This window comes from Lepidochelys kempii, chromosome 9 (assembly GCF_965140285.1).
Source record: "Lepidochelys kempii isolate rLepKem1 chromosome 9, rLepKem1.hap1, whole genome shotgun sequence".
Taxonomy (NCBI): domain Eukaryota; kingdom Metazoa; phylum Chordata; order Testudines; family Cheloniidae; genus Lepidochelys; species Lepidochelys kempii.
Window position 1 is genome coordinate 42,538,243 of NC_136388.1, and position 13,611 is coordinate 42,551,853.

Below are 13,611 nucleotides of genomic sequence, written 5' to 3' on the forward strand. Positions count from 1 at the left end.
AGCTAGGAAGTTATAGATGGGTGAAGAGAGAGCTGATAAAAATACAGTGACTTTCACCTTTAATTAATTTAATTAATCCTGTAGTAATTCATTAACAAAAGTTTTTGACATGTAATAGCTAGCTGGATTGTGTGAAATGGATTGTTTCAGTTCGGTATCTAGCAGAAAGGTATTCAATTTGCAAAAACAACCATCACCATCTCTACCTATTTTGGCAATATCAGAAGTGTTGAAAACATAGAACATCTTATAGTTTCTTTTACACTAATTATGTCCAAAAGCACACTTCGACTTTATGACCTTGGCTGTAGGCTTCTACCACTGTCTCCAAATATAATTATTATAAGTCCTTCTAAATTTAAAATTTCTGCCATATAATTATTGTTGGAAATACAAACTAAAATTAAATAAATGCTTGGCAGAGAGTTATGATTTTTTGCTGACTTGCCTCCATATATAGAAGTACTTTTTTCAGCATTGGAAACAACATACAGTTCAACAGAAAAATAAATTGGACTTCATAAGCAATTTTAAAGTTTACCAAAGGCAGGTTTTTTGAGAGTACAGTATGTGTATAAATCTGATTTTTAGTACCAGTCAATCTGCCTCCTGGTGTTGTAGAAAATGTTACTATTGCATTGCTGTAGAATAGTGTAGTACAGCATATAAAAAAGTAAATACTTTAAAATGCCACAACTTTACAATTTATTATTATTATTATTGTTTTAAAAGCTGGTGTCTCAGGTAATTCTGCTTAAAGGATTTGAAGAAAGAAATGTGGCCCTAAGAAAACTAAGGGATTGGCAAGACAGAGTTGCTGAAGTCCTTTATGATGCCTGATGTGTGTATATATAAGTAATCAGTTGAAAGGCAATTTTTTTACATTATCTGTTGATGTCAGTCTTTCCTTCAAACTACCATTCTACATAGAATGGAATGTTCTTTAAGATACAAGGTGTGCAGTTATTTTGCAGTAAATACTTGGGTACGGTGAACTTTTTGGGAACTCTCGGGTGATCTGACATGAAGTTGGAGTTCTCAACTTTTGGTTTGTGACACTTCTTCTAAGATCCACTCTTTTGGTCTTTCCTGATTGTTTCTGTCTTCATCAGAGACAAAGCAGCATCTGTTACAGTGATGGTGGTTCATAGCAAGAAAGTCTGTTGGTCTCAGAAGAGAAAAGAGTGGTGTAAGGGTAGAACAGAGTTAAAATTACTGATGCGTATACAGCCCACCATAGTGTTCTCTACCTCTGCTATGCCCTTCCTGCTTCCATTTCACTTACCCTGAGAATTTACAATAGAATCAAATAATATTTTCTCTCCCCTTCCACCATAGACTTGTGAGATTCATTTCAGTTCTGACTTTGATGCTATTCACTATTCTAGAAGGTAAGATAATGTAACTTGTGAAACTCTCTCTTCTGAATCCCAGTGGAGGAACTGTAATCTTTCCTGAGCAGTGACATGTTGGTGACTAGGTGGTTGGTGTGGATCCACACTTCATTCAATATGGCAATTTAACAAACTCTGCCTACTAAATTGTAATACAACCATTTCTCAACTGGACTGGAGCTATAGTGCTCAGAGGAATATGAGAGGGAGCTTTCTCCAGTAAAAGACTCTTTGAGGAAGAGATTCAGTCTCCTGCAGATTTTGTCAGAAGAAAAGGAAATTTTTCTTTTGTGGTTTTAGTAGAATATCTGGCATTCCAGAAAATTTACACTAAAAGTTAGCTATCAGTCCATTTCAAGTCTTTGTAGTGGTCCCATCAGTGAATAATCTGAGTGACTTCCAGATTGATTGGCGTGACAAGGTCCATAGTGGACTTTGCTTTGTGAAGTCTTCAGTTTTTTTCCTGTCCCCGGTTACAGGAAGCTCTGCTTTGAGAAGGATATTTGTGGGGGGCAGATGGTGATTGATTAAGCTTTTTTTTTTTTTTTTTTTACCATGACCAGAACATTTACTACAAAAGGTAGATCTTGCAGAATGACCTTAAAGGTGGTCTAATTCTAGATTAGTCTATTATCTTCTGAAAGCTTGTTCCACAGCTGGATCCCCTTGCCCCAACATGTCTCATCTGGCCTATATGACCTGTATTGCCCCAGAGGAGCACAATTGTCTTGGCAGTTTAGAGCTGGCAATGTAGTTTCTTATGTACCTGGTACTTAATCCATTTATGACGGTCAGAGTTTGGCTGGCCTTTTAAGGGTAATTGGATTCAGCCACACATTTGATGAATTAGCTTTTGACCTCCTCCCCCCCATCCTGATAAGCTAGGTGATTTCTTTAAAAGGCCAGTGAGAGACAGGCAGAGAGCTGGAGCAAAGACAAGACCTTGTTGGGAAAAAGGGTGTTGAGACCAGTTGGAAACTAGTATAAAGCTCCTGCAAGGGACCCTGAGAAAGCAGGGGAACAGCAGAGGAGATTTTCTTACTGACCTCTCAGTCAGAGAGAGAGTTGGACAAGATGGGCAGATGCCCATGGAAGTATTCCAGCTAGGAGAGGCCTAGGAGCAGCTGCTTGAATTATTTTGAACTCTTGAAAGCCTTTTGTGAGTTTTTGAATTGAAGAGAGGAAACCAAGGCAGGGTACCCGGACCGAGGCAGGATACCCGGACCGAGGCAATTGGAACATGTTGCAATGACTTTCAAGAGAAGGATTTGACAGTGGAAGCAGACTGGGGGCCAGCTGAGGGACTAGAATATAGAGTACATTCTGTACAAGTTGGTGTTTTTGCATTGTTTTGTTTTCATATCACCTTTAGATACAGAAAATTGCAGTAATCTAGTCTGCAGGTGACAAATATATGGATCACGGGGTCCAGGTCCGAATAGGGGAAAAAAGAGCAAAGTTTCTTAGCAAAATGGAGGTGAAAGAAGGCATTGTTTTTGGTCATTGGCACTCTAGCTGGTAAGTAGGCTTGGCAGGATTTGAGTTTAATCAGTAACTGCCTGTAAACATAGATTTCAGCTGACACACTGAAATCTCCAGGAAAAAAAATCATTTGGTAATAGTTGTCCTTCCTGCAGGGATGAGGTGTCACTGGATCTGTAGAGAGCCCTTTCCAGCCCCACTGTCGCAGACCCCACTCTGTCACTCACCAGTGAGGGGTGCCAGAGATCTCTGCTTTGTCCCATGATGTCTGCAACCTTCTCTCACGTTTCACCTGCAGGGATTGGGCATCATTGGCCCTGCAGCTATGTAAGTAGCCCTCTGGAGCTTTGCTGTCATGGCCCCACTCTCTCTCTCTCTCTCTCTCTCTCTCTCTCTCACAATCATTAGCCAGAAGTGTGGGAGCCATCCCTGGGCAGGAACTGTTCAGCAGTGGGATGCCCCCAATCAGGGGTTCATCCTCCGTGTTGTCTTGGGTCCCTCAGCTGTACAGGGAGCCTCCCGCAGTCAACACTGCATCCATCCTAACCCAAACCCTACCCATCAAAATTGTTAAAAAAATAAAATCTTAAAAATAAAAATAGATTAAAATAATCTGAATTAGAAAAAAAAAATTGAATTCTTACCCTGCTAATTGTCTTGGGGTCTAGGCTCAGTGATGAGGCAAGCCAGGCACAGAGCTTTAATGGAAGAAGTGGGGTAGCCTCCTGGCTGGTTGTTTGGTGTGTGTTCTTCCATCTGACCAGTATCACTTCAGTCTTGTTTGGATTCAACTTGAAGCAGCTGCTTTTCATCCAGGAGCTGATTTCTTGTAAGTATATTAACTCTTTAATGGCATTAGTTACATCTTTGGAAAATGAGATACAGAACCAAGTGTCATAGGCATATTGTTGGCAGTGGCTCTTGTGAGTACATACTCTCTCATTAAGTGGGCTTGTGTAGATGCTGATGAATAGGGAGACATAAAGTTGTATCTTTTAGGACCTTATCTGTAAGAAGTCTCAGGGCAGAGGAACAGTTACCCCTTACCAGTGTCTGAGCTCTGCTGATCTGAGCAGAAAGTTGATCTTATGTCTTCTCACCTGTTGGAAATTTTCCTCCCGCCTCCTTCATCGTTCTTGCATCCTTTCTCTAGGATTGGCTGAGGAATTGGTATTTCTATTTGAGGAGGGCAAGCGAGATGGATAACTCCATTTTTTAATATAAAAATGGATCCGCTAGTAACTAGTTTATGGAATATGCGGGATACTATGTTTTTGGATCTAGGGCGTGAGGCAAAAATACAAGATTTGCAGAAAAGCAAAGCTGCTACCTGAGATATGTTGCCAACGGTAGATTCAACAAGTAATGCTTGTACAGCTGCTCCTAATTTTGGATAAGGAACTCTGCTTAAAAAACCCCAAAATTTAATTGACCAATTTGCCATTTCTGTTCTCTTCACTGAGCAAGGGCCACGACAAAGTAGATAGAAGGATTTCATGATATTAACAGGGCCATGACTCCAAGTCTGAAAATAGAAACTTGTACGTTAACTGCTGTCTCTTGCTTCCTACATTAATCAGTATATAACTTCCAATGAGACGTTTCTTTCAGAGGAAATATGTGGAAATATGTCATCCTTAAATTATGTACCTAGTTCAATCAGTTTGTGAGTTTCATTTTACAAGTGTCAACTACATCTTGGGTTGATGAGAACAAGTTAATTTCAGAATGGCTATTTTAATTTTTACATTGTTTTCACATGTCTGTCTATGCCACTGTAGCATAGACAATACCTTGGGACGAGGTTTTCTTGCAAAAGCAGAAAAGTAGTCAGAACAGGAGGCATTAAACTATGCTTTAACATATCAGCTGTAACATATCTGCTGTCTCAGCTGGTCTTAGTTCAGTGTTAGTCATGTAGTAGCAGCATCTTCAGCTCTCTAGTGTTAAGTTTTTTCATGACTGGTTTGCCACAGAGTTGTCTCACTTACATTGTTGACACTAAGCCCTGGTCTATACTACAAACTTATGTTGGTATAACTGTGTCGCTCAGGGGTGTGGAAAACCCACACCTCTGAGCATCAGTGTAGACAGCACTGTGTTGATGGGAGGGCTTCTCCTATCGACATAGCTACTACCTCTCAGGGAGGTGGAGTACCTAAGCCGACAGGAGAAGGTCTCCTGTTGGCGTAGGTAGCGTCTTCACTAAGTGCTACAGCGACATAGTTGCACTGTTGTAAGTGTAGAAAAGCCCTGTCATAAATATAAAGGGAAGGATAGGGAAGGGTAAACACCTTTAAAATCCCTCCTGGCCAGAGGAAAAACCCTTTCACCTGTAAAGGGTTAAGAAGCTAGGATAACCTCGCTGGCACCTGACCAAAATGACCAATGAGGAGACAAGATACTTTCAAAAGCTGGGGGGAGGGAGAAACAAAGCCTCTCTCTCTGTCTGTGTGATGCTTTTGCTGGGGACAGAACAGGAATGGAGTCTTAGAACTTAGTAGGTAATCTAGCTAGATATGCGTTAGATTCTGATTTCTTTAAATGGCTGAGAAAATAAGCTGTGCTGAATGGAATGTAGATTCCTGTTTTTGTGTCTTTTTGTAACTTAAGGTTTTGCCTAGAGGGATTCTCTATGTTTTGAATCTGATTACCCTGTAAGGTATTTACCATCCTGATTTTACAGAGGTGATTCTTTTTACTTTTTCTTCTATTAAAACTCTTCTTTTAAGAATCTGAATGCTTTTCCATTGTTCTTAAGATCCAAGGGTTTGGGGTCTGTGTTCACCTACGCAAACTGGTGAGGATTTTTATCAAACCTTCCCCAGGAAAGGGGATGTAAGGGTTGGGAGGATTTTGGGCGGAAAGACGTTTCCAAACAGGCTCTTTCCCAATTATATACTTGTTAGACGTTTGGTGGTGGCAGCGATAAAGTCCAAGGGCAAAAGGTAAAATAGTTTGTACCTTGGGGAAGTTTTAACCTAAGCTGGTAAAAGTAAGCTTAGGAGGTTTTCATGCAGGTCCCCACATCTGTATCCTAGAGTTCAGAGGGGGGAAGGAACCTTGACACCCTTATTATGCAATATTTTTTCTTTTAGACTGTTTTTATAGTTGCGAACTTGCAAAGACTAAGCACTCCAGAGTGTTGGTTTTCAGGCTTCATGCAGCCTCATGCCTTAATCTGGTTTGTCCCTTGAAATGACCCTACTTTCTCTCAAATACTAGTAATGATCCTGTCATTTTTCAGATGAGCTGTGCGGAGAACTATATTGCAATGAACTTAAGGAAATTTAGGTTGAATATTGGGAAAAATTCCTTTACTGTGAGAGCTACAGGCTGTCAAATAGTCTCCCTGAAGCACTGGTTCTCAACCTATTTACCATTGTTGGCCGCATATGCAGCTCTGTTTGTTTTGTGGGTTGCATCCCCACAATATATACTACCTGTATGGCCATGAGGATGTCACATGGGCTGCAGCTGTGTGCTGATATGGCTGTGCGTTGAGAACCCCTGCCCTGAAGGAAGTGGTGGACAACTAGAATGGACAAAGCACTAGAAAATACTATGTATAGAGTTTCTGGGTTTAGGATTTAATCAATAAACAACCACAAAGTCAGTTTTCACAGTTACATTTTTTTAAAATAAGTATTTTAGCTATTTTGAAATTTCCTTTTTTCAACTTTGGCTATGGTATTATGTCTCCATATTTGTTGTAAAATTAAATACACTTAAAGACAGGAACTGAAAATGTTCTGTTGCGTGTAGCTTTTCCTGTATTGGTGAAAGAGCAGTCTTTGAAATTAAAATTATATCTGAAGGAAAATGTTGATTGAAATGCTGTGGAATTCTCAAAAAGAAAATTAACCAATAATACGCATCTTGAAAATGTGCATAAAATAAACACACAATTCCAGAAAAAGAATAGCAAAAAATGGAACCCCTAACTGTAGGTAGATACCTGTATGCGGCAATGGAATGGGCTAAGTGGTCTAATACATTTTTTCCATTTCTAATGTCACTGATTTTGTGACTCCCATCTTAAGGGAATTGTGAAGGCTTCTAGGACTAGCCTTTGGTTACTGTAGCCAAAAGAAGCTGCTCTTACCTGGTTTATAAGCTCCCAAACATCATAAAAAACAGAACACATTTGAGGAAGGTTTTAGCCTTAATACTTTTTCTTAGATTGGGACCTTTGATTTTCAAAGCTTTCTCCTGATACAATCAGATACATTTTCTAAATAAACGATCTTCAAAGTTATAAATTGCCTGCAAAGGCTAATTTCCAGTTTCTTTTACTGTGACTTGCATTACAGTATTAAAGGTTTGAAGTAAACTTTTCAAATTGCACGATGTATTGTAGGTGTTGGTCATCTTTCATGTTAAGATTTTTGAATAGCCTGTTTGCTTTTCATATTTACAAGGGAATGGGTGAGGACTTTATGTGCCTGTCTGTGTACCATATGTAGTACAGCATAAAGGTTTTTGGGCAAATGAATGGGTGGAGTGACTTTAAACTGCATATCAGGAAGAGAAGCTAAGTCATAAATCTGTGATATTTTCCTTGAATATTTACAAAGATTTGGGATTTGGGTTTTAAATATTAAGAATAATAGTGGCATTCGAGTATGAAATTCATCCATAAAATCCCTCAAAAGTTGTGATCTATCTTTTTACTGATCTAAGTGTCTATGAAAATGTGCTCGTGTGTGTATTCAGTTGCCATGGGCAAAATGTGGGTTATATTTGTTAGGTAGGGGAACCTCTGACACTGAGCTAATGAAGCCTAATAAAAATCTGTGAATTTTCTGCGTCATGGTATAGGTGATCTTGTTCCTCATCTGTCAAACAAGTAGAATCTTAGTCTTTGGTGACTGGAGAGAGGAGTGTGGCTAGTGGGAAGTGTAGGTATGGTTGTGAGCTGCATTGCTAATCTGATTTTTCAGTCTTGTGTTGAATTTACTAAGTTTTTTTTTTCAGACTCACTGTAGTAAATGTGAAATATGTTTGTAAATAATGCAAGTACGTGATTAGTGGTTGTCAAACATCTGAGTATGAATTCATCTCGCTCAACATGCCTAAAACAGATGGAAGAGGTAGGAAACTATAGACTAGATTAAAGTAATGAAAACAGATTGTTCTAAAATGAAATGTAAAACTTATCAAGCAAGTTAGTATGAGAAAAAGGATTTGTGTCCATCTCAATAAGTGCAGAAAACATTTAATTTGGTTCTGAGAGATCAAATATGCCACTGAACAAAACTTTTACTGTAAAAGTAGAATAGAAGAACATTGGTGAATTTGATCCTGTGAGACGTTTCCTGTGATTAGCACCAAAATGTACTTGTGATTATACTCTTCAACATGAATTTCATGCAGGAGCAATCCCTGTTATCCCAAAACTGGCAAAAATAAGTTGTGATTGTTGTTCAATCAGCTGAAAAGCAAAGACTGAAATTTGACAAAATTACATTATCTTAAATGTAGCACAAGATGAGCACTTTAAGAAAATGGTTCACTGCTAGAATATTGTGCAAGTAATAATCATGGAAGGTGCAAAATTGAATTGAGAATTTAATTAATTTTTAAAAGACCTGAACTCTGGTCCATCCAGCTCAGAATCAGTGTTTTAGCCCATTCTTATTGTTTTGTTTGAAACATCTTTCTAGCGTAGGTGTTTATAAATAAATAAATAAAAGTATAAATGTTGATAAGTGTATTGGTATTTGAGAGAATATGAAAAATGATAGGTCTAAGTAATTAGTAGACTGGAGTGACTGAAGTATTTGGGATTTACATATAGCGCAGCAAGCTAATTATTTTGACAATGCACATTTGTGTTTGAGGAATTAATATACTTATTAACTGAATTATATTGTATATATTGTTTCATTTAAAAATCTAAAACTTTCATTGTTTTTTTAACTAAAAAGTATGCTTTCTAATTGAAGAAAATCATGAAAGCTTGTGTTGGAATCAATAATTTTTCAGAACATATTTGAGCTATGGAAGGTTAACAGATTATTCGTATGGATTATTTGGTTGGTTGTTCAGTATTGCAATAGTCAATATGTGGAACTAACACTGACTATCACCTGAGTTACATAATGGTCTTTCTGCTTCCTTGTTGATGAGCTAACCTTTATAAACTACATCAGCTTTCACCGGCTCTTAATTAAATTTCTGCTGTGGACCAGAAACTGGCTGGATGTGAACATTGTTACAAACAAAACTTAGGTCATAATATGTTAACAGCAAATAATAAAACAAGTCTGAGCAGTCAAATCAAAACTCAGTTACTAATTTGACATTCTGTTCGCAAACAGGGTTTATGTTTGCAATCTAATAGTAGCAGATTCCTGAAAGCCATCACTTGCCTTTGTATCCCCTACCTCCCTGTAAGTCTTCTGTTACCCTGGACACTCTACTTAGTTATTAAAACATTACGATCGCTTTGAACCCATCTCTTCAGCTCCACTTCAAGTTCTGACCAGTACAATGGCTTTCTTAGGCTTGGTCTACACTACAGAGTTAGGTCAAAGTAGGGCAGCTGTCTACACTATAATCTTGCTCCTGCTGATGTAAGTGCCGTACTACACTGACATCATAACTCCATCTCCATGAGGGGCATAGGGCTTATGTTGGTGTAGTTAGGGTGATGCAGTATCCCTATAGACATTGCCTTACTTACATTGGCTATTGGCTAAAATTCTTGTCAATTTCACGACTCCCTGGTGGAGCCATGAAATTGACAAGAAAGGCTGGTAGGTTTCCTACTGTGAACCCTGTGTCTGGCTCAGAGCTAGCGCTGTTGCCCCTGGGGTGAGTGGGAGGCTCCTGCAAGAGCCCAGCTGCCCTCAGGCTCTTGGCTACCTGCTCCCAGAAGGCTGCTGCCTGGGCTGCCCTCTCCTTGCTGGGAACCCTGCTGCCCCACAGGCTCCCAGCTCCCAGCAGGCTGCTGCCTGGGCTCCCCTCTCCAAGCCTGGCTGCTGGCATTGAGAGCCCCAGCTTCCCACTGACCTCCCCTGAACAGAGACAATAGCAGTGTGAAAATGAAAAGAATGTCAATTTCTCTGCTGGTAGGCTCTGTGCTGTGAAGCCTTCGTGGGGCTCACAGCTGGGGCTGCCACCCTGGGGCGGATGGGGGGCTCCAGTTGTGAGCCCTGCGTGGCTATCAGTGCCCCATACTGAGCTGTCAATGCCCCACTTCAGTTGTTGCAAGCGCTCCTGGTGAGGACACACTGCACTGTCAGAAGGAGGATAGTGTGGACACCAACAGCCGATGGAATTACTGTAGTGTCTGTAGGTCGACCTAAATTAAGTCAACCTAATTTTGTTGTGTAGAAAAACCCTTAATAGCTGTCACTTACCATTTTTCATTTAAAATTCTGTTCTTTGATTAAAAGAGGATTTTTTTTAAAATTTACCACCTTTCAATTGGTAACACTGCAAATAATTCATTGCTGCATGAAGCAAAGTGGTAAACAATAGTATTTGGAACAGTTTTAAAAAAAAAGTCCTGATTGAGGCGTTTGGGTTCTACTGCACAATAAATAATTGATATTAGTGTTTCTACTTTACAAGCAGGATGCTAATATTATGCATTGGATGGAGTACAATAATCTTGATGAGGAAAGTAGGCACTTCCAGCCCTAACAGCCACTGTACATGCCTTTCTTGACTGATATAGATTAAAAGATTTTTAGTGACTTATAAGAAGTATCATTTATAAGCTGTATGCAGTTAATTCATGCCGAGCATTATAGTTGAGTATTTTCTGATTTTAATGTTGTTTACTTTTACATGCTAGTGTTTCTGGTGTTATTCTGCATGGATTGGCTCTATGTCTGATGCTGTTCAATATTTTTATCTGTGATCTGGAAGTAAATATAAAATCACTGCTGATAAAATTTTTGGATGCCAAAGATTGGCATAATACAAATGATAAGGATATGGCACTTTCATACACAGTGATCTGGATTGCTTCTTAACTGGGCTTGTTCAAAAATGCATTTTAATGTAGCTAAATGCAAGGTTGTACATCTGGGAAAAAAGAACGTAGTCCTTAATTACAGAATTGGAGACTATATCCTGGATAGCAGAGAGAAAAGGTGAGTGAGGTAGTATTATTGGTTAACTTCTGTTTGTGAGAGACAAGCTGTTGAGCTTACACAGAGCTCTTAAGGTCAGTAATTCTGAAAAAGATTTATGGGGTCATAGTAACTTAACATGAACGCCCAGTGTGATGCTGTGGCAAAAAGGGTCAATACAGTATTTGGAAGTATAGATGGGGACAATAAAGGCTGGGAAAGGAGGTGATTTTATCTCCATAAGACATTGGCAAGACACATTCTGAAATACTGTGTATAGTCTGGTGACAATATTTAAAGACTTGAAAGACTGGAGAGGGTACAGAGAAAAGCCACAAAAATTATTTGAGGTTTAGAAAAAATGCCCTTGGCATGGTCTAGACTAGAGGTGGGTAAACTATATGGCCCGCAGGCCCCTCCTGCCCAGCCCCTGAGCTCCTGGCCCGGGAGGCTCACCCCTGGCCCCTCCCGCTCTGTCCCCCTTCCCTCGCAGTCTCAGCACACTGCTAGCACAACACTGTGGGCAGCCTGGCAGTGCATTTGCAGAGCTGCAGCCTGACTCAGTGCTCTGGGCAACGCGGCTGTAGCACCGCCAGCCACCAGTGCTCTAGGCAGTGCGGTAAGGGGGCAGGGAGCAGGGTGGTTGGATAGAGGGCAGAGGAGTTGGATAGAGGGTGTCAGGGGGGTTTGGATGGGGCGGCATGGAGCAGTTAGGGGTGGGGGGTTCGGGGGAGTTCAGGGGACAGGGAGCAGGGGGTGGTGGATGGGGTAGGAGTCCCGGGGGAGCCGTCGGGGCAAGAAGCGGGGGGGTGGATAGGAGGCGGGGACTGGGCCACGCCTGGCTGTATGGGGAGACACAGCCTCCCCTCACCGGCCCTCCATACAATTTTGGAAACCCAATGTGGCCCTCAGGCCAAAAAGTTTGCCCACCCCTGGTCTAAACACACAAGTTACACTGGTGTAGATAATATCTGTTTGGGTTGTGTGTGTGTGACTTTCTTGTTACTGACATAGCAATGCTGATAAAAACCCTAATGTGGATGCAGTTATACCAATATAACTGTACTTATACTCCACACTATAGGAGTTTACAAATATAACTATACTGACAAAATCCTCGTGTTGTATTACAGTGAGAGCTTTAAAAGAGTTAAATGAATTTGACGTGTCTAAAGATTGAGAGGTGACTTGAATATTGTTTATAAGATGTTCCAGGGGAGAAAATACTGCGTACCAAAGGGCTCTTTACTCTAGTGGAGAAAGATGTATCAAGAACCACTGGCTACAAGTTAAAGCCAAAGTCAAATTAAACATCCAGCACAAATTTTTAATAGTGTAGGTGGTTAACTATTGAGATCACGTACCAAACGATGTGGTTGATCCTCCATCTCTTGATATCTTCATATCAAGGCTGGATGCCTTTCTGGTAGATATGGTTTAGTCAAACATAAGTTATTGGGCTCCATACAGGAGTAATTGGGTGAAATGCACATCTCGTCTTACACAGGTCAGACTAGATGATCTAATGGTCCCTTCTGGCCATAAGATCTGTTACTCCTGGGGGAATTCTGTGCCACTGCACAATGCAGAATTTGTTCAGAAATTAGTGTTGTGTGCAGAATTTCCTTTTTCCCGTCCAGAAATGGGCTGCTGGTTGCCACTAGGGGATGCTGGACCCAGCAGAGCCCAGATTGCAAACAGAAGACACTGCTGGGGGGAGGGAGATGGATGGGTTCCATTTCCCAGCATGCCTTGAAGAAAGAAGATGGTGTGCAGGAAACTCCTCACAAACATCAGGCTGTTTCTCCCTCTGGATTCCTTGGCTCTGTGGGGGAGAGGATGAGAGTGTCTGGGCTGGCAGGGGACCATAACTGGGCTCTTGGGGGAGTGAGTGTCTGGACTGGGGGGGTGCCCCTGCAGCTGAGCTTTGGGGGAGAGGGGGTAGAGAAATAGGAACTGGTTTATTGTAGGGATTTCTTCAACTCTCTTCTTCCAGGGAAGTTTTTGTGTGTGTCTGTATTGCTACAGACATACTTGCTGACAGGTATTTTGAAATAAATTCCCAAAATAATTGAAACTGGTGTGATAGTGTTATTTTGGCAAATAAAATACACAGAATTTTTAATTTTTTGGTGCAGAATTCTCCCAGGAGTAGGCTGTGGACACGAATTCTTATTTTGTGAAAAAAAATTAAAAAACCTGTTGTATAAAAGATTGATTCTGGGGATAAAAGAAAAGGCCCCCCCAACCTTCTGTATTTCTGCAAAAATGTGTATGGGTAGTAGTAGCTGTAACATGCTGACTGTATTTCATAGTGCATATGCTATTCTGTTCTGACCAATATTTCTGACCTTCTTGTTGGCTGTGGATACATAGATAAAAAAGTGATACTTGACACTGGCGCCTGATGCAAGATTGTAAATCTTTTTTCTGTTTTTAATATTGGCTTAACCATAAATCAAAATTAATATATACATATATAAAGTAATAGGTACTTTAGGTAAATCAATTTTATAGAGGATAGAAACTAATTTACATTACAATCCCATGTTGGTAATAAATTAATATCCCTTCTCTTAATATCCCATAGTACAGATTTTAGTATGAGAATTTATCAGCCTATCACTGGCAGCAGATACAGCGTCTTA

General features: G+C 40.3%; 1 protein-coding gene across 4 annotated transcripts in view; it reads left to right on the forward strand.

Annotated features, from left to right (window-relative positions):
* The window catches only part of CAB39 (calcium binding protein 39), a 68,263-nt gene that overhangs the window by 13,115 nt on the left and 41,537 nt on the right, over positions 1 to 13,611 (forward strand). Inside the window, exons 1-2 of one of the 4 annotated variants that reach the window (XM_073360029.1) lie at positions 3,032 to 3,203; positions 3,545 to 3,705. The exons of the other annotated variants lie outside the window; for them this stretch is intronic. Coding sequence (XP_073216130.1) covers positions 3,202 to 3,203; positions 3,545 to 3,705 — 163 coding nt within the window. The 5' untranslated portion in view covers positions 3,032 to 3,201. Of the gene's footprint in view, positions 1 to 3,031; positions 3,204 to 3,544; positions 3,706 to 13,611 lie in introns of those variants that run through there. 4 annotated transcript variants of the gene reach the window in all.